Raw genomic sequence first — 20,989 nt, forward strand, 5'->3', positions numbered from 1 at the left:
GAGTATGCTTGATTCCAAAAATCAAGAGCCCGTCCAAATTAAATTTTATTTCGGACAGACGGAATTGTTATTATTGCTTTTTTATTTATTGGATCCGTCTAGCTGGTTACAATTTTTAATTTTCAAAACACTCAAATTAAATTTTCCCTTATTTTTTTTATTTTTAAATGTATTGTTTATTCCGATTTTGGGCACAACTGATCTCACTTTATTTTATTTTGGCATTTTCTATATGTAGATAAATGTAGGATAAATATGGATACCGGATCCAGGAGTACACTTTACTACAGACTGCATTGAAATAAAATGCATTTAATGGCCAAATATAACTTTTGAGAACTATTAAAAATATTTCACATTAAAATTTAACTTTTTTCTCTAACTCGGAGTGTATGCAAAGGCTCCTTATCAGAAAAAAACTCTTAATTTACATAAATATTATAGTTAAGGCGAAAACTATTCAAAAAAGTTGCAGCTTTGGCTTCAGTATTATGGAATAGAAAATGTGTTTTTGTTAGCTTCATATGCACATGTGTATGTATACATGTCATAACACCATTGCACGTCTGTTTATCTACTCTATATTCATACATTACGAAATATTACTTATTGTTTAAGTGACAATGTGCTCTGAAATAATGTGTGATGTTTACAAATAATTTAATGTGTTTTTTAATTACTTTGCCCAATCAAATGCAAAAATCATACACGTATATAGTATATATACATATATAATACATATGAACATAGTATGCATTTTGGATTTTTTTATTAATAATATGCACATGCCGTTGCAAATAAAAGGTGGTCCGAAAACAAGTTTATTGTTATAACTAGCAAACCCGGCCCCCTTCGCTGGGCACACTAAAATAGAATAGATATGGTTTAGAACAGAAAATATATGCTTTTCATATTATTTATTTCTTTATTCTTTATTCAAGCGCTTTGGCATTAACAATATTTTTTGTTTTTCTATTTGTTTTTGAGTAAATATAAAATATAAATTGAAAATCAGGAAAAAAGAAGATTGTTTTTAAATTTCAAATCAACGCATATGATCATCCATGAATTTTTCGTTTCAATTTATATGTTTTATTAAGCATTGGAGCTTTTTTGACCATTATCCATTTATATTTTTCAAAAAAAAAAAAAACGAAAAAAATTTTTTTTCCACGAACACATAATTTCATTCGGATTTCACATTAAATTCTCAAATTTCGTAAGAAATTATTCACTGTTCCAAAATCCACTCCAAAAAAATTCACAAACAATTTTTACATGTTGCACTTCCTTTTTCCTTATGGCATCCAAATCAGAAAGAAATATTGACACATTGTAACTCACACTGTCAATTTGACAGTTCAGTTCCGCCCCAAGCGTTAAAAAAGTAAGCGACATTATGGCTGGTTCAAAAGAACGATGTACCCGTTGCCAGTGCTCCGAATTACAACCACATTTTACGAAACCCATTTTCAATACTTACTTAACAATGTGCGTAAGTTTGGTTTAATTCGGTGCAAAGACACGGCGGGTCAACGTTTTGGCATATATTTCGAGACCCTAGTCATCAATAGGTATGAAAATTACCCCGTATTAAAGCACTTATCAACAGCTTTCATTTGATACCCATATTGTACATACACAACCAAAGGTTACCCGGGTCCACGTTTTGACCTATATCCCGAGACCCCAGTCACGTAGCGGCATGAAAAATACTTTGTACTAAAGTAGTCACCAACAGCTTTCATTTGATACCCATATTGTACATACACGTCCGAAGGTTACCCGGGTCCACGTTTTGACCTATATCTCGGGACCCTATCTACCAATAGGTATTCAAACTATACGGAAATCATCTTCAATACCTACTTAACAATGTGTGTAAGTTTGGTTTAATTCGGTTCAAAGACACGGCGAGTCCACGTTTTGGCATATATTTCGAGACCCTAGTCATCAATAGGTATGAAAATTACCCCGTATTAAAGCACTTATCAACAGCTTTCATTTGATACCCATATTGTACATACACAACCAAAGGTTACCCGGGTCCACGTTTTGACCTATATCTCGAGACCCCAGTCACGTAGCGGCATGAAAAATACTTTGTACTAAAGTAGTCACCAACAGCTTTCATTTGATACCCATATTGTACATACACGTCCGAAGGTTACTCGGGTCCACGTTTTGACCTATATCTCGGGACCCTATCTACCAATAGGTATTCAAACTATACGGAAATCATCTTCAATACCTACTTAACAATGTGTGTAAGTTTGGTTTAATTCGGTTCAAAGACACGGCGAGTCCACGTTTTGGCATATATTTCGAGACCCTAGTCATCAATAGGTATGAAAATTACCCCGTATTAAAGCACTTATCAACAGCTTTCATTTGATACCCATATTGCACATATACAACCAAAGGTTACCCGGGTCCACGTTTTGACCTATATCTCGAGACCCCAGTCACAGAGCGGCATGAAAAATACTCTGGACTAAAGCATTCACCAACAGCTTCCATTTGATACCCATATTGTACATACACAACCAAAGGTTACTCGGGTCCACGTTTTGACCTATATCTCGAGACCCCAGTCACAGAGCGGCATGAAAAATACTCTGGACTAAAGCATTCACCAACAGCTTCCATTTGATACCCATATTGTACATACACATCCGAAGGTTACCCGGGTCCACGTTTTGACCTATATCTCGAGCCCTATTTCCAAAATAAAATATAATCCATGTTACTCGTGGATGATGTAGCTTTCGAATGGTGAAAGAATTTTTAAAATCGGTCCAGTAGTTTTTGAGCCTATTCGTAACAAACAAACAAACAAAGTTTTCCTCTTTATAATATTAGTATAGATAGTATAGATATATTGAAAATAAAAATAACCAATTTTATTCATAACAGCCTACTTCAGGGCAAAACTAGCCCTTCCAATATTTTTTTTAATATTTTAATTATTGCCACATAATTTTTTCTGTTTTAGCGAAGGTGGGGACGAACAGCGACGTTTCCTATTTGTGGCAGCTGGGCGCTGTTGCTATCTAATTTTGTTAATTTGTAGATAATATTAAGACAAAACCAAACCTAGATTTATAACGTTTGAGGTAAAAGTTTATGAGTTATCTGCTGACATTTTTGAAGTGAGCGATGCAACGTCCGTTTTCCAAATATAAGTCTATCTTCAAGGTCATTCTCTAAGATGTGCGTAGTAATTACTATTTGTTTCTATACCTCAACTCATGTACCGAATTTCGTGGAGATATACTAACATATATCAATTTTTGTTCGAGCTATGCGTTGTGGCTAAATCGATTCGTTAGAATGTTACAAAAACCTTTATGTGAAAAAAATATAATACGCTATCACCATCACGACTAGTAAAATTGTTTTTTGATCTATGTTCGCGCCTTTTCGGCCAAATGAGACGACCTATTCCTAAAGCTTTGAAGCATTTACGAAGCCGAAGATTTATTGTTAAATCAATAGGACTTCTATAGCGTATAATGTGTGATAACTTCTCACCAGGCTGGTGCCGGAATATTAAGTCGTCGCTTCATTTTACTTATTTTCAATAAACGCACTACTTTAGCAAAATTATTTTTAATTTTACACATGTAGAAAACATTTGTATTCTTCGGAACGTTGTTCAAACGTAAAACGCTTCGTGTTGATGCGTAGAAGTACGAAGAGTGCCAATTGAGTTCTGGGAATATAATTATTAATCGGGGAAATGGCAACATTGGTGTCGTAAAAGAGTTTAGTTCCAGTCGAAGTTTAAAGATAGCACGTTTGGCTTCTGGGCGTGCCTTTAGAAAGCATGTGTTTAATAGCATCGTTAAACTTAGCGGCTCACATTCTGCGAGCATTTGCGGTTTTAAATGGTATGAGACGGATAGTCACTAGAAAAAATACCTGGTTATTTGAGTATCACTCCGAGATTCAGCAGTGAGCGGAAGGGAATGGGAAATGTGGAGAGGAAGACAAAGGAAGGTATGTGTAATGAGGATGTGTTCTAGTCGCGACTGAAAGCAATGCTGTTGGTTTTTTCGACCTCGCATTTCCCATCTGCTGTCCGAACTCAGCGATGCCTATGCATATCGTAGAGCCTCGATATAGCTCCCTGCGTCTAACTTTGGGGGATTATCGTTGGTCAGAATTATAAATAATTTGCTTGTGTTTTATTGCCAAATTCCAGGCACTTAATCGCCTTATATGGTAGCGACCGATATATTTTTAGCGGAAATGAGCTGTTACATACGAATACATAAAAAATACTTGTATTTGGACAACTCTTTATATAAAAGAAAGAAATGCAAAGAAGTATAATTTGAAATTAAGGTGAACGATTCGTTAGTTAGGGATATAAAATATATGCAAGACAATTTTCAATAGAGAGTTTTACATCATTGATTTTCAAAAAAACTTTGTTTTAAATAAATAAGCATTAACCTGTTTCGCAACTAAAATTCTGAAAAGCTCGACTTCCAGTCCAGCTCATATAAAAACAATAACCTCCTCTGTTTACGTACTCAGTGACAAATTGGCACACTATGTGTTTCGATCTACAATTCACTTTGCACTTAATAATATTATATTTTGTATTAGGCCATGTTTGTGCGGCAGAAACGTCCGAGCGCATTGTGGGTGGCAGCGCGGTGACACAAAAGAAATATCGCTACTATGTGCGCTTGCATAATCAAGGCCAGTTCATGTGCGGTGGCTCGTTGGTGCGGAACAATGCTGTGCTTACAGCAGCGCACTGCGTCAAGGGCACCAACGTGAAGGCGTTACGGATACACGCCGACACTATACGCCTTTCTGATGCAGGAGTTGTGAGAAGTGTTAAAAATGCACTGGTATCAAAGTCATACAATGGGGGTATACTAAATTACGATGTTGCAGTGCTAATCCTCTCTTCGGCTATACCGAGTTCAAGTTTCACAGCCATTCCATTAAATAAAAAGGCGGTGGCTAGTGGTACTAGTTGTTTGGTTATTGGACATGGATATACAACAGAAGACGGAGAGGTTGCGCAGGTTTTGCAAGAGGTCTGGGTACCAGTGATAAACCGGGCAACTTGTCAACACAAGTATCGAGGTGTTGGTACCATTACTGGGTATATGATGTGTGCTTCGGTGCCGGGGAAAAAAGATTCGTGCGGTGGTGATTCGGGTGGACCAATGATATGCAATGGACAGCAAGCTGGAATAGTGTCGTGGGGTAAGGGCTGTGCGCAAGTTAAGTACCCAGGAGTTTACACAGACGTAAGCAAGGTTTACGATTTTATCGAAAAGGTCCTTGCGCAGTATCCGTGAGCATTAATTTTGTTGAGATGCGGAAGTGCAATTAAATGCTTGTTTTATTACAATTAGTTTAGTTTGCGTGATATAGAACTAGGAAATGTATGTACATATTATATTTGTGTAAAAAGTTTAAAAATATGAAGTGTGTAAATGTAATTATACTTGGGTGAGATAAAAATGCATGGCAGTTATCTATTCACTCGTTTCGCCAGTGAAGTAGTAGTAACAAGCTGTGTATTGGCGAGATAACAATATGTGTAAAATATTTATATAATAAATTATAATTTATTAAAATAAAAATATTAATAAATAAATAATAATTAAGTAAATTTTAAACAGTCAATCTGTTAAGAATTATGTTTTACACCCAAGGCGCATTGGACAGGTAGTATCAATATAGCAAAAACAATGTATTTTGTTTTTGTTTTTGATCCCTAGCAATAAATATTGATAGTTTAGAGTAAATTAAACAAAATTTGACAATTTAGAGATGAAATCAAGAGAAAAAAACAAAGCAGCTGCTATACTGCTACTACTTATTCCATGTGACTTACTCAAACCTAAATAAATTTTATGAATGCGAAAATACATATTTCGAGTACAGAAAACTGAATCGTTTTTTTTAATCTCTTAGGTCCTTTTTTTAAGTTTCCTATCAATAAGAAAATTACGTAACCGCGAGAAGTTCGATTTATTGTAATTTTCTGAACATCTCGTTAAATAATTATTTTTCTGTGATTGTAGAGTATACGTAGCATCGTCGCAGAACAACATAAGAAAACGACGATTCTCTAATCGTCGATCCTCTGATCGAATTTCGATTTCGATCATGGTTCGATAATAAAAGGTTGTGTACACTTTGACAAATGATTTCGGATGGTAATTAATCGATTGCTTTAATTTGGGAGTAAGGAAAAGGGGCCTAAATGTATCCCCTTTCTGAAAATGTAGTAAAAAATTGAAAAATGTCGATGTAAACCGTAGAATAATTTTGTAATATATTATGAATGGTATTTAATTATTTATATTTTTAACTTGACAATGCATGTGATTGACATTTATATGTGCCTAGTTACCGACTTCTTTATATACTAGTTATACATATGTATATTTCATAGTATTCATAGTTTGTAAAGCTTTAATTTAGTAATGCTTCTCAAATTTGCTATGATTTTTTTTAGGTTTTAGAAAAATTAGTATCCTAAATCCAAAAGCTTGTAGTTTTCCAAAAAATAATTGTGATATCCAAAACCATACAGAAATAAGATTCACCTTAACTTAGTATTTTCAACTTAACTGTTGGATTTTAACAATTTTCTCAACGTTCGGAACGTTTAAAAAAAGTTTTTTGTTTTTGTTTTTTTGGGAACTTTTAACGAGAAAAAACACTTTTGTTTCATCACGCCGCTAATCACGCATTTAAATTTTTGTTTACCGCAATATTGACTAACCAGATAGACCTGAAAAGTTACAAGTATAAAATCTGTGTTAGAATATCGATGTATGCAGAATTTGAGTTTTTGCAACCGTCTTAAGACAGTCGACTCACTAGGCAACGGCAATCCTTTGGTGTATAATAAAATCCTTTGGTGTATAAATCCTCTCGCAGACTTTTTCACAGAATTGAGAGATGCGAAAGTCAAAACAAATCAGCATAAAGCATAAACATTTAGATGTTTAAAATATCAAACATTAGGTACGAATTTTATTTAATTTTGTAGCGAGTTCCACAGTTTGACAACACTGAGTTTGAGGAAACAAGATAATTTTGCTTTCGCACAATAGCTAAGTTTTTTTACGCGCATATGCGTCGGCACCGAAAATTTGTATGAATCTATTGGGTTGGGGAATAAATTCATAGCGTTTTTATATTTTCTTTTATTTTACAACGATTTGTTTGCTGTTTGGGAAAGGGTAAGTATTCATTCGATAGAACTCTTTCTGCTCTACAAAACTATGTTAATTGTATTTTTGCGTTATTTAATTTTTTCAATAGTTTTGAGGCTTAGAAATAGAATACCCAGGAGGCAAAAATCAACATTTTCGACATCTGCTCTACTTTGCTTTTGATCGAGATCAAAAAGCTGCCGAAGCAGCCCGAGATATTTGCGACGTTAAGGAGAAGGTATCAAAGGCGAGTCTACATCCCGGAAATGGTATGATATTGATGCTTCCAAGTTTTAGGTAGTTTTTATCGGTCTTTCGCAATCTGCTTACCACCCATAAATAATGCCCAAATGTTAATTTCTCAAAAAGGTATTTCGGGGATTAGGGCTTGATAAGCACAATAAAAAGATAATTCCACATGTAATCAAGTAAAACGAAAACTTCCTCGTAATCAGGAGGCACATTTGATACACTTCTCAAACCTCTTTATTTGCTTTTGCACGGTGTTATTTTTGTTTAGCTTAGTGAAATAAATAAAAAGTGAACGTTACGACCATTTTAGCCAAAAAAACCGTTTATATGTGGGCTTTTTTTTTGTTCCGTATTCGGCAGATCTAGCTTCCCCAGACAAAAAATACATGTACAAGTATATTTATAAAAATATTATAGAAACAAGGTTATTTATTGAAGTTTTTATAGAGCTTATTTTTTGCTTTTCCGATGAATTGATATGTACTTATATCAGGTCAGTCCATAAGATCGTGCGTTTTTTAAATATGGTTTTAAAATTCATAAAAAAGATGTTTAAAGTATTTATTAATCAATAATATATGTTCCTTCATTATTTACAATGTCTTCCCAACGTTTAGGCAAATTTTTAATTCCGTGTTCAAAAAATTGTTTATCCTTGGAGCCCAAATACTTCGATATCCCTTTTTATAGCTTCTTTTGAGGAGTAGTTCTTGTTATTCATATGGGATTAAAGTCCACCTAAAAGGTGATTATCACAAGGAGCTATATCCGGAGAGTATGGTGGATGCCGCATTAGCTCCCGTTCAGCTTGCCTAATGTTTGCCTTGCGGTTTGAGGTCTTGCGTTGTGGTGGTGAAACAAAACTTTGCGTCTATTCACTAAAGACGGCCGATTTTTGTTAAGTGCCTCATTCAGGTTTGATAGCTGATGGGAATAGTAATTAGCAGTTATCGTCTGGTTTGGCTCCAGAAGTTCATAATAAACAATACCGGCCATATCCCACCAAACAGACAGGAGATTCTGGTGTTTCATCTTTATCTAACCATTGGCGTTGGCGAACAGGATTATTGTAAAGGACCCATTTTTCATCACCAGTAACGGTTCAAAAAACTTTCACTTTCATTCGTTGCAGCAGCTGAGAACACACATTTACTCTCTGCTGAAGGTTGGCGACGCAAAGTCTATATGGAACCCATTTTCCCAGCTTTGAAACCTTTCCCATCTGAACCAGGTGCCTGAGAACTGTTCCATGCGATGAAGTTAACCTCTGAGCTATCATATCGACTGTTAAATTTGGCTCAGCTTCCACGAGTTCGAGCAAAGCGTCGGAGTTAACGACCACCGCGCGGGGCATCCTCCACGTTGGGATCACGGACCACGGTGGCAAGGAGCTGAATCGATCTGAAAAGCCTCATTTGCTGGCTGTGATTTGAACTCCTCTGTCATAGAGAGACTGTCCATCATTTATGACTGATATTTAGCTGAGGCATTAATGGTACCTTCAATAAAGCGAAAGCGGTGAAATCCCCGCAAAGTTTATAGTTTCTCAAGCCACAACGTGGGCTGAGTACCTAACATTCTTTGCCGGGTACACCACAAATGTCACAAAATGAAAGTGTAGCAGTCAAACTCTTAAAATGACCGTCTTTAGTATATATCTGACAGCTTACTTACGATATATCCGGCTACTTATCGCCTATTCTTAGTGATAAGCGGTCTTCACAGCAAGTGATGGAAAACAAATAAAAGCAAAAAGGTAGGAAAACCTTCACTGTCACAGAGCACGAGGTCCGTGTGATCACTAGGAAAGAGTTCCTTCACACCTCGTTGTATTAAAATATCGACAATCGCTTTGTAGTCGTTGGAGCTTTAAAATAAAATAAGGACTGATGTTGCCGTCAGTGCTTATGAACTTCGCGAGCAGGTTTATTTTATTCAAAGTAAATTTCCGCAATTTGGAAGCATTGTTTTGCCGTTAAACGATTTATGATGACTTGCCAAGCCTTACAGAATGAAAATGTCAAAACAGTTTGACATTATCAGCTGTCAAACTATAGTTATCGATAGCTCTCATGCAGCTAAAAAAACACCCAATATATTTGGCATTTACGTTGCAACGCAAGTTCCAAAAAATAATCGCCTTCGGTACGTAAATCGTTCATCAGCGTATGTGTATGTATGGACAAAGTGTGTTGAATATGCTTTGTGTTTGGTTTTCTAAATAAAACAAAACAAAAATACTTTTTGGACCCTAACAGCAATCATATCCAGTTTAGGATCAGTTAAAGAGAAGGAAAGGCTGCCAAGCAGCAACTTGTAGAGCTTCCAGAAAATCCTTGGTATAAAATTAGTGGACTAAGTGTATTGAAGTTGAGAGATCTCATATTGAACTGAACTAATTACATTTACAAATTCACATTCTTTTATTTTTACCTTCTTACTTTTCAACCTGTCTACATAGGCAAAGAAATGTACACATTATGGTGATAAACTTTATATGCATGCAATATAATATAAAATTTTTGCACAAATATGCTAAGCATACGCGGTGTGTTCAAAAATTAAGGGTGAACTTAAATTCTCCTAAAAAAATATTTATTTATTCATCAATTTTTATTTTATCTCCTTCGAAGTAGTCCCCCTCAGATAATACTCTTGTGCCAGCGTTTTTTCCAATCTTCGAAGCAGGATATACATTTTTTGGTATGCCCTTGAGCTCTCTCAGCGATTTCGTTTTTATCTCCTCAATAGTCGCAAAACGTCGTCCTTTCATTGGTTTCTTCGATCTTGGGAACAGGAAAAAGTCGCAGGGGGCCAAATCTGGTAATATGGTGGCTGAGGCATGATAACGGTGTTGTTTTTGGCCAAATAATCTCTCACAAGCAAAGATGAGTGAGCAGGTACATTATCATGATGCAAAAGCCATGCATTTTTTCCACAATTCCGGGACGAATTCTGATGTCCCCCAATTTGGGTCGCACGAAAAATCCCACTTTGACCCATTTAGAGTGCTCCAATCGAGTCGAAATGTATGAGCGACCCCCACTAACTTTGGACGGCCGATCCACCCATGCCAGTGGCACACCCCCTGGAACTCCCCTGGGGGGTTCCCCATACAATCATTTCAAAATACCACCATTTTTGGCCTTTACATGAGAAAAGAAACTAAAAAGTTCGACCCAAATTGGGGGACATCAGAATTCGTTTTAGAGGTATGGTTCCTTCGGCAAAGTTTCTTATTTTGATCCCTACAATACGATTGGGCGATTTTTTTGCCTCCCCACAAATCGACCCGGCCTAGTATGTACATATGTAATGAAAATTTGATGCAACTTCTTTGATCCATTTTTTTCGATAGCAGAAAAACGCCGAACACGCAAAACATTTGTCTTATTTATGTATCTCACAAACAAATTAAACATGCTGTATCGCTAAAACCGTGAACATATCTTCGAGACGAGTGTACTAACATAAAAAAGATAATAATCGAAAGTCGAAGGTACTAGTTCGCGAAATTTGAAAATTCATCTTATGTTTTGAACACACCTCGTGCATATATATGTACCGAGTTTTATTTTATATGAATAGCGATACACCCTATCATATATCTATACGCGTATTTCAACTTGTTCAATAAACCACCAATTTCCATTATTTAATTAGGTTTGATTGCTGCATATGTACCTACATACTGATAATGGACTTACAATACAAAGGATTACCTCCATTAACCAACTCACGAACTGTTCATAATTCTTTAAATTGCCTTAATTTGAGTACCGAAATACAAATATTTGTAGTTCAACCAATGTAAATAGCTACACACGCTCCAGTTCAAGTCTTTGCTCGATCGCAGAAAATGCATTCCGAGATGCGTAGTCGCAATAGATTTGATAAAAAAATTATTTTGCTATTTTTACAAATTTTCTCCAATGGTGTTGCGCAGAAATTCTCTACTCTGCTGGATGGAAGAATAGTCGGTGGCCAGCTGACAACCATAGATCAAGTACCGTATTTGTTGAATTTGCGTCGTAATGGTGAATTCATCTGTGGTGGCTCGTTAATAACCAAACGTTGTGTACTCACAGCGGCCCATTGTGTCAAAGGTGTGCCATCTTCGAGCTTGACAGTGCATGCTGGCGCTAGTCGACTTTCTGAGCCGGGCGTGGCACGCCAAGTCGAACAGCATTTCGTGTCGTCATTCTACTCCACAGCGACATTAGATATGGATGTGGCAATCTTAAAATTAACCGATACGTTAAGTGGACCAAGTATTGCTACAATTGGACTATGCAGTACAACTCCTGGAAATAATGAGTTTGTAAAAATTTCTGGTTGGGGTATAACAGACGAATATAACAATGAACCATCCGATCAGGTGCGCACGACGCTTGTGAGCGTCGTGGCTAAAAGTGATTGCATGCAGGCTTATTTGGGTAAAGCATTGTTAACGAGCACAATGTTTTGTGCGACTATACCAGGTGAAAGAGATTCTTGCTCTGGCGATTCTGGTGGACCGGTGGTATACGACGGACGCGTTTGCGGTATAGTTTCGTGGGGCTTCGGATGTGCACGCAAGGAGTATCCAGGAGTCTATACCAATGTGGCTAGTCGACGGGTAAACGCTTTCGTAAAACAAACCCTAATGCAAAACTGCCACTAATTAAAAATATTATACACCCATATATAAATATGATGGTGTATAAATATGTGTTAGAGAATAAGAGAATACTTAATACATACTTAGAGAGGTTAAGAAAATGTTTTCACATACTAAAATATTAAGTTATTTTAACTTTTTGAATTGAAACTATCGCTTCTTAATGAATTTTGAGAGCCTTTCAAAATTACTTCATTAGCTTACATAAATAGTTACCAGTACTTCGTAACGGTAAACTTTTTGAATTCATCTATGCAAGCAAAAACAAAAATACAAAAAACAAATGCTTCTCTCAGCTTTCAAGAATGTGTTTTTACATATATTTTTGATTTGATATACCGTTATTTGACTGAGTTGTTACACACGTGTTAATCAAAAATCTGTTATAAAGTGATCTTAAGTGTGATTTGTTGATCAAAATATCACATCGTATGCGCGTTAAAAAGAACCCAAAAACGATTGATCGTGAGGTAAACAAACATTCTCGAAATATTAACTTTTTTCAGCAATCGTAAATTTCTTTTGTAATGCAATCACTGCAATGCGGTCCTCCTTACCTCGCCATTCCAATGTTAACGAGCGAAAGAAACTGAGTATAATTTAGGAGTAGACAATGCATATGAACAAAAGCAAGAATAATGGACCTTTCTTCTGTGAATTTGTTCTCGCCGTATACATTGTAAAATTTGTCACAGAATATATGGCAAGACTAAGTTCATACATGGCGGCTGCCGTAGCCGAATGGGTTGGTGCGTGACTAGCATTCGGAATTTACAGAGAGAACTTAGGTTCGAATGAAACACCAAAATTAAGAAAACGTTTTTTCTAATAGCGGTCGCCCCTCGGCAGGCAATGGCAAACCTCCGAGTGTATTTCTGCCATGAAAAAGCTCCTCATAAAAAATATCTGCCGTTCGGAGTCGGCTTGAAACTGTAGGACCCTCCATTTGTGGAACAACATCAAGACGCACACCACAAATAGGAGAAGGAGCGCGGCCAAACTCCCAAAAAGTGTGTACGTACCAATTATATTTATATATTTTATATATTAAGTATATACATATACGAAACAGATAAATACAAAACTAGAGAGAGCTTTATATACTTGGAAATGGTTTTGTAAACAGGCACTGTCCAACGTTCTAATTTGTCTAGGTTTATATAAGAATAAGTCTTAAGTTCTTGAAGAAATACAATTTTGTTATAATCAAATTGTACTTAAAGGAAATTTCGTGTGAACGACTATCACTTTTATGGGCATACTTAATCGTTCCTCAATATATCGTCGCAAGCTACTTATTTATTTATTTTTGCATTTGGGGAAAAGGTTTTCTTTCAGAAAGACTTCAGCGCATTTTTTATTACACTTACCTTGGTTGCGTAGATTATTCGGTACACTAATGTTGAGGCTAACATTTTGCAGGAAAATATTGTGCGGATTATTTATTGTTGTCGCTATCGGATAGTATTCGTTTACTAACATATGTGTTTCTTTGCCAAGGTTGCATTGTGTGTTTAAATGGAATCTATAGCAATTCAAATGAAATCATTATTAACAACATTGGAAATTAAAATTTTCCGGTGTATGACTCAACTTACGTAGGAGTAATATAGCATAGCGGATTGATTTCTATATTATCATCGAGATCTCTACTGCGCGTATAATGACGGAAGGGATTGCGTGTGAAAATTGCTGATTTTGTGAACTGAACACCCAATTTTTCAGAACCCATTTGAGCTTCGATTCGTGCAACACGCAACTGTGTGTTTTCCAAAAATTGACAAGCTTCTGTATGGAAATGCAGATGATAATACAAATGGGGTTCTAGTTTCAAGTCTGGATCAAAGTGTTGAAGTGCAACTTCTGGTTGCTGGTTGTTCTTTTGATTCTCATGCATTTTGTGCAAACTCTGGAATGATTGACACCTATTAACTGGTAACTTGTAAAAGTTAGTGCCGTCTGTGAGAATAATGGCACAGTGGTGTATTTTAATGGGCACATCTGTAAGCAACCTTTGTGAAGGGAAAAAATATCTATTAAGATTTGAACTTTTCAAATATAAGAATTTTAACACTCACTTGATAATTAGTTTAACGTTAATAGTCTCGTCGTTCTTCAATTCTAAATGTTCGAAGCTGACGTACATTTCCATCAGCTTTGTTAACTTATCCAAATCTATAGTAATTGGTGACTTTACGGCAGGGAAAGCATTGTCCCAGCGCTCTATAATTTCAGGTGCACTTTGACCGTGAGATATTGGCGAGGCACCCTGCAGAATAAAATGTATACTGTATAAAATTGCTCTATTTCATTTACAGATGCGAGATATATAATATTTACTTTAAACACTTTCCACAGATTTTCAAGGACGATGATTCGCTCTTTTTGTTCGCAGCGCACTCGCAATGACAGTGCCTCAATACTACAAGTTATAAAGTCGGTAATCGAAGCTGATAAAAAGGCGCAACGCAATGTTTTCAGTAAAACATCTGAGAATATAGAGGACCATTGTTCGCGTCGATAATCCGTCAGCATAACCGAGTAAAGACTGTAAATAAATTAATCAGTTGAAGTTCAAACTGAAATATTTTCGAGACTAACGTTAACGCATTCGCATGATCACCACTTTTGTAATATTCCTCGGCCATGTCGATAGCGAGTTTATTTCGAAATCGTGGGCATTTGTAGATTTTGAACTGTGCTCGTGCTAGGCTAAGCAAATTTATTATTGCATTCTGTAATCAAAGGAAGTTATTTTGGGTTATAATTTCTGTTTTCATTTTTCTTGTTTTTTACCGAGTGATTGAACGATTTCTCATTTTCCCGTATAAGCATATTGGTTTGTTGCTCTGAAACTGGATCGCCTGTTTTGACAGCACGTATGCCAAAGAATTCGGTGTATAATGCCACTGAATTGTTGTTTTGCAATGCAGATGGTCCAGTTGGGTCGGTAGGACTTAGTAACATAGCTAAGATGAAACAATTCAGTTACAATTTATTTAGTTAAAAGTAAAATTTGAATTGTGTATTTTAGCTACCGTTGCTTTGCAGAAAAGCTTCTTTTCGTTTCATTACAAATTCCGCAGCTTTGTAATAATAAATGCCAGGGTTTTGGGTTTGTAATGCAGGTAGCCCATTTTTAATTGCCTCGCAAAAAAGTTCCGCAAAAACACTATGCCTAAAAATTGTAGAACATTATTTAGTAAAATATAATAACAAATAAGAGCTATAAACACTAACTTACTGCGTACTTAACCAAGCATAGTGTTCGAATATTAAATCTTTAAAGCCTACTCGATTTTTATATTTCTCTATATGACTTATAAAATGGTTGATTGCATCACGTGGCACCTTTAATTTAAACATTAAACGACATAGTTTGTAATTCAGGAATCCGGCTATAGTTTTCATTTCAAGGCAATTGGCGTCGGTGATACGTATCTCATCCAGTGTGGCATAGGCCTGAGTATAATGTCTGCCGTAAGAAAAATAGGAAAATGAAAAGCTGACCTAGTTTAAATTTATCACTAACTAATATCGAGAATAGAACAAAGGTAATATTTGAGGCGCCGTTTCAACATTCGTAACTCGTCACTTGTGCATACATTTATACTTACTTTAATGCAGTACTAAAATCTTGTCTTATTTCGGCAACAAAACCTAACTTAAACTGATGGCGTATTTTGAGGTTGGTGTGTGCAGTTGTCAATTGGTCACGATGTGCGCGAATACGTTTTGACATGAGTGCATAATAGGATTGAGCCATGTCCAGGAAAGCAGATTCCAAACGCAATGTATAGCCTAAGCAAGGAAAATATACATGACAAATGTAAATATTTATTTCCCATATTCAGTCTTGTCTTACGCACCCATTAAATGCTCCGTATGCGGCAGAATGAATAACATTTTACTATTGATACCACAGGCGGTAGTTAAACTAGCGGCACGTTCGGATGCTAACAAATCTTCACCTGGTGGCAGGGGAGACGATTTCTGCAACAGTACGAGACACAAGCGGGTGTTGCGTTCCTGAATTGGAGAATGAACTCTTGAGTTTAACAAATAAATAATTGAATACGAAGCACAAACCTGTAATGCACTTTTGAGACTTTGTATTGTGGACGCACACTGCACCTGCTTTTCAGACCACTGAGGGTCATTCCATTCCATATCTTGGAACAAAACCACCACTGCTGGCAGTACATGCAAATGTTTAAGCATCCAATTGCGTTTAAGTATACCCTTGGATTGGTACCATTCGTAGGAAGCACGTTTCGGTTTTGCAACTGGAAACTCATAAGCAGATGGTAGAAGTTTGAATTGCACAGAAGCTCTGAAAAAGCGGTGTAAACTTGCAGATACGTTTGCATTTCTATAGATAACATTTACTTACTTATCAGTTTTCCTATTAGCACTAAACGCATCCCATACGGCTTTGTGCACAAGATTGTGAGTTGTTTCTAAGCCACAGAAGCCAATAAGTGGTTGAGGTGCAACCAATAGTTCCGATGGGAGTACACTGCCGTCAACAGACATTTTCGGCGAATGTGATATTTGAATTTTTCCTTTTATTATATATTTATGTGTATATGTCTAAAGCAACGATTGAAGAGCAGTGCAATTGAATGTACGAATAAGGGAAACAAGATTTTATTGGAAAAACTATGGAACCCACGCCAAGTGCTTATGCTAGGCGTTACTATAACTGCATAGTTGAGCAGTACCGCACGTTTACAATACACATTTAAGCTTAAACGAATATTATTTTGTGATTAAATTTGTTTATACGAACGCACGAAATAATTGCATTGGAATTAATAAAAAAGAATAAGCTGCGCTCCCTTAAAACAGCCACAATAGAAAAAAATTGCTTACAAATTGTGACGGAAACAATTTGAGTTGACGTCGTATTTGACATTTACAAGAGGGTCAGCTGATGGCACGCGTTGCCACTCTTAATAATTTTAATTGTACTACGGAATTTCGGAGAAAGCTGAAAGCCGAGAATGTTAATGAAATGAGAAGCCGCAACTGTAAAAAGAGCTTTTTCCAAGTACAAAATTGAAGAATGAGAAGGCGCAAATGTCAAATGATTTTTTTTCGGGTCTAAATTGAAATTCGTTTGTAGGGAATTTCAGATTTGTATTTACCACACTAGTTCAGAACTTTAGATTTTTATTGTTTTCCATACTAGCAGAGGACTTCAGATTTTTTTTTCACCGCGGTTGAAAGGGATTTCAACACGGTAGTAAGGGATTCGTAATACTGCATGCGCACAGCGAAGCGATTGATTTTGCGATTGAGTAAGCGTTCTACGCAGTTAAACTGTGGCGCAGACGATAAAGTGGACGAAATTATTCGTATGGGTTTTGTGGCGCATATTTAATTCAGGTTAAATTCCTGAAGTGTCATATTCTTCTTGCACAACTTTTTTTATGCTCCAATTCAAACCAGGAAAATTTGGTAAAATTTTTGAGGTTATTTTAATTATAATTACTCTAGAATAGTGTGTTTAGGTTTTTTTATATTCGATATTTAGAAATTTTTCTTCTGTATAAAATAATTTATACTCATTTATATAAATCCGTCATAAAGGAATTACATATAAACATACATATATTTAATCTCTTTAATCAAATCTAAATTATGTTGATGAGAACATATCATTTCCGGAAAGCCAACGCGCATACACACATATGTATGTATGTATGTATGTATATGAGCCGTTTTCTTTGAAAGTGGTGTACGTCCATTTTGACAAAAAATTAGTTAATGATAAAAATTAAAACAATTTACTATCAACTTTTTATTTGCAAACTTTTTCCAAAAAAATCTGTTAAAATTTTCATTGTTTTTATTATTACAAATTTTCGTAGTTAGTGAAAATGGTGTAAGTCCACTTTCTTTAAAAACATACTACTAAATATTTAGTTCAAAATTGTACTACATAATTTCTTTAGTGCATTTTTATATGTGTGGGGAAACACTGTAAATGGTATAAACATTTTTATGGATTCCCGCAATTTCGGTTTTCCCCGTTTATTATATTATACAATATAAAGCCCCTGTATGAAATATAGTAATGTATAAAATATCTTGAAGGAGGAGAGACGTATTATTACGTTTGAACTATTAAGTGTTAAGTTGGTAATAAGTGTGCATTTCATATTTTATATTTATTAAAATGGAAAATTGAAATTTACAATCTTTTTTTGATACATGCCATTCTACATATGAATTAATTTTAATACTGTTGTTGAGTCCAGTTTAGTATTAGTTTAAAATACTTTAATGTTTTTCAACTCATGTTATTCGATATAATATTCTGTGAACATAAGTAGGTTTTGTTTGAAATAATTGTGTATATATAGGGAATAGTTTGTAATATAATAAAATGGTGAGAAAAAATTGTAATTTCGAAGCTGAACTAGCAGACTTTCATTTTGCTCTGAAAAATAGGACTTTTACCGCAACATTCCCGCAACAACTGTATTATTCTTCCTTCTCAGAAATCACCTCAATCAATATAAACGAAAAAAAAAGAATTCTAAAATCATATACTGAGAGCAATTCTGATGAAAATAATTATTTAAATAAATACTTTAAAAGAAAGAGAATTATACAACCCTTGTTGAGTTCATGACAATGCTTCTTCAGATAACCACGCGTCAGATTCTACGAAATATATATATAATTGGTGCGTACTCCCTTTTTGGGTGTTACAGTTTCAATCCGACTCCGAACGGCAGATATTTTTATGAGGAGCTTTTTCATGGCAGAATTACACTCGGAGGTTTGCCATTGCCTGCCGAGGGGCGACCGCTATCAGAAAAATGTTTTTCTTAATTTTGGTTACGGCGGCCGCAATACGAAAAAATACAATAATAAAAATACGCAAATGAACAAAAAAATGTTGCGCAACAGCGGACCAAAATATTACATAGTAGAACTCTTGTTAGTGAAACTGACCGGAAACAAAATTTCAAAATTTTTTGGAAGCTGGCAGATTTTAACAATCAAAATGTATTTCTCTTAAAAGCTGTTCAATAGTGTAATATTAAAAGAATACGCCAAAGAAATTATAAAGGATCACAAAGAAAATGTGTATATATGTAAATATAATTTATCTGTTCCGGGTGGAAAAATTTCCAAACACTTTTAAAATATCAATGGGACGATTAGATCGGGGTTTAAAATCTAAAGATGATGGAATGGATAAGCGTGGCCGGATGCCAGGGTCGTCTAGAAGGATTTCAGATGCCCACCTAACCCATATAAAGGAGCATATCCAAAGCTTTCCACAGTATGAAAGTCATTACACACGATCTCATCTTTTGTAAATGTAAGATTTTTACTTTTTGCTGACTTTGAAAATGGTGTAAGCGCTTGTGAAGTCATTAAAAGTATACATTTTTGTTAATCACACTTAAAAATAATTACATTATAAATTCTAATCAATTTAATATTTTTCAAACCATTCAAATGCAAACCCTTACATATCTCCATATAATAAAAAATGGACTTACATCACTTTCAAAGAAAACGGCTCATATAAAAATGCATACAAACTTTCAACGAACGCAGAATGTAAGCATATAAAAAACAACGACTATTGGGATATGTACATACATACGTATATACGTATATATACATACATATGCGCCTTGGTGCACAAAAAAAAATTTGCCAAAATTGCTCAAGGAATCCAGAGCACATTCATAGGCACAGTACTGTGTCAAAAATTATGAATCATGAAGTATCAACATTTTTTTTTATAATTTACTTAGACAATTTTTAGGTCTTCAGAATGAAGTATACGAAAAACACAATATATATATATGAAAGCTTTTAAACGTCGGGTTCATATTTATTGAAAAACTGTAGTCTAAAAATTTGGTGTTTTGGTCCCTGTTGTTATGAACAATAATGCACTCACAGAAGCTTCAGTAATTTCTTCGATATTAAATATATGGCACTTTGGCGGAAGGCTGAATGTATGCACAGTAGCCTCCGAAGAAGTCGCACTCCTGTTTATACCAGGAGAGAACAAAAAGGAGTGCCTTAGAAATTTTGCTTAGTTGCTGTTTTTTGCATCTTACTGTAGCTGCTACGCGCACTTGACTCACCGCTGCTGCGGCTGTCGAGCAGTTAGAAGAAATATTTATGGGTGCATACATATACATATACAGAGCCCCCGCCACTCGTCGTGATAAAAATTCAAGATTCACCAAACATTGGCAAATAATTCTACGTGAAATATTCCAATATTGACGATATTCGAATGGTCGTCAGTGATTTGTTCAATCTTAAATCTGTAAATTGAAATACATATGAAATAAATGTTGGTCTATCTTAAACCATTTATTTTGTTTGTGAATGCAAATACTTCCTATTGACATGCACATACATATGTGCATATGCATTACATTTGATAATCTTATATACATACGTTCATTATGTAAATACATAGTATGCACATTCATTTATGCATGTAATGAACAAACGCTATGAACTACTTTTCTAGTTGTGGATTAAAATGTATCCCGGTCGCACGCATAGACATCAACACAGCTTTGCTTCACAACGCAGTCGCAGAAACAAACGCACCAAGCCTTTATCCCTGCAACATGTATGACTTGACATCAATTCTTTTTTGCATTTTCTTTTATTGCTTCATTTTTATTGCTTTAAAAAATCGAATGTCCGGTCCCTTAATGGGTAAGGTGCCTCTGCCCGGCTGGCTGATGTCCTCGTGAGCGTAAAGGCTGACATCACTGCCATTCAAGAGATGCGATGTATGGGACAAGACAAGAAAACCATAGGACTTTGCGACGTCTATTACACCTGCCTTTTAAATAGCGCAAATTCGGTGTCG

The 20,989-nt window shown here is 35.5% G+C and overlaps 3 protein-coding genes across 3 annotated transcripts in view; 2 read left to right on the forward strand and 1 right to left on the reverse strand.

Annotated features, from left to right (window-relative positions):
• The window catches only part of LOC129242586 (trafficking protein particle complex subunit 11), a 30,947-nt gene extending 13,967 nt beyond the window's left edge, over positions 1-16,980 (reverse strand). The window contains exons 1-12 of the mRNA XM_054879313.1: positions 16,508-16,980; positions 16,204-16,447; positions 15,984-16,143; positions 15,732-15,915; positions 15,359-15,589; positions 15,153-15,292; positions 14,911-15,083; positions 14,716-14,849; positions 14,455-14,662; positions 14,193-14,383; positions 13,713-14,126; positions 13,485-13,639 (exon numbers count right to left, since the gene is read on the reverse strand). Of these exons, the coding sequence (XP_054735288.1) occupies positions 13,485-13,639; positions 13,713-14,126; positions 14,193-14,383; positions 14,455-14,662; positions 14,716-14,849; positions 14,911-15,083; positions 15,153-15,292; positions 15,359-15,589; positions 15,732-15,915; positions 15,984-16,143; positions 16,204-16,447; positions 16,508-16,650 (2,377 nt within the window). The 5' untranslated portion in view covers positions 16,651-16,980. The remainder of the gene's footprint in view (positions 1-13,484; positions 13,640-13,712; positions 14,127-14,192; positions 14,384-14,454; positions 14,663-14,715; positions 14,850-14,910; positions 15,084-15,152; positions 15,293-15,358; positions 15,590-15,731; positions 15,916-15,983; positions 16,144-16,203; positions 16,448-16,507) is intronic.
• Positions 4,557-5,906, forward strand: LOC129242588 (trypsin alpha-3-like). Its single transcript, XM_054879315.1, has one exon. The coding sequence runs from the start codon at positions 4,563-4,565 to the stop codon at positions 5,325-5,327; it is 765 nt and encodes a 254-aa protein (XP_054735290.1). The 5' UTR covers positions 4,557-4,562; the 3' UTR covers positions 5,328-5,906.
• Positions 11,315-12,499, forward strand: LOC129242587 (trypsin beta-like). The gene has a single exon (XM_054879314.1). It carries the CDS (start codon positions 11,326-11,328, stop codon positions 12,115-12,117), a length of 792 nt encoding a protein of 263 aa, XP_054735289.1. The 5' UTR covers positions 11,315-11,325; the 3' UTR covers positions 12,118-12,499.
• Positions 16,981-20,989: the final 4,009 nt, after the last annotated feature.

The sequence above is a fragment of the Anastrepha obliqua genome, chromosome 3 (assembly GCF_027943255.1).
Source record: "Anastrepha obliqua isolate idAnaObli1 chromosome 3, idAnaObli1_1.0, whole genome shotgun sequence".
Taxonomy (NCBI): domain Eukaryota; kingdom Metazoa; phylum Arthropoda; class Insecta; order Diptera; family Tephritidae; genus Anastrepha; species Anastrepha obliqua.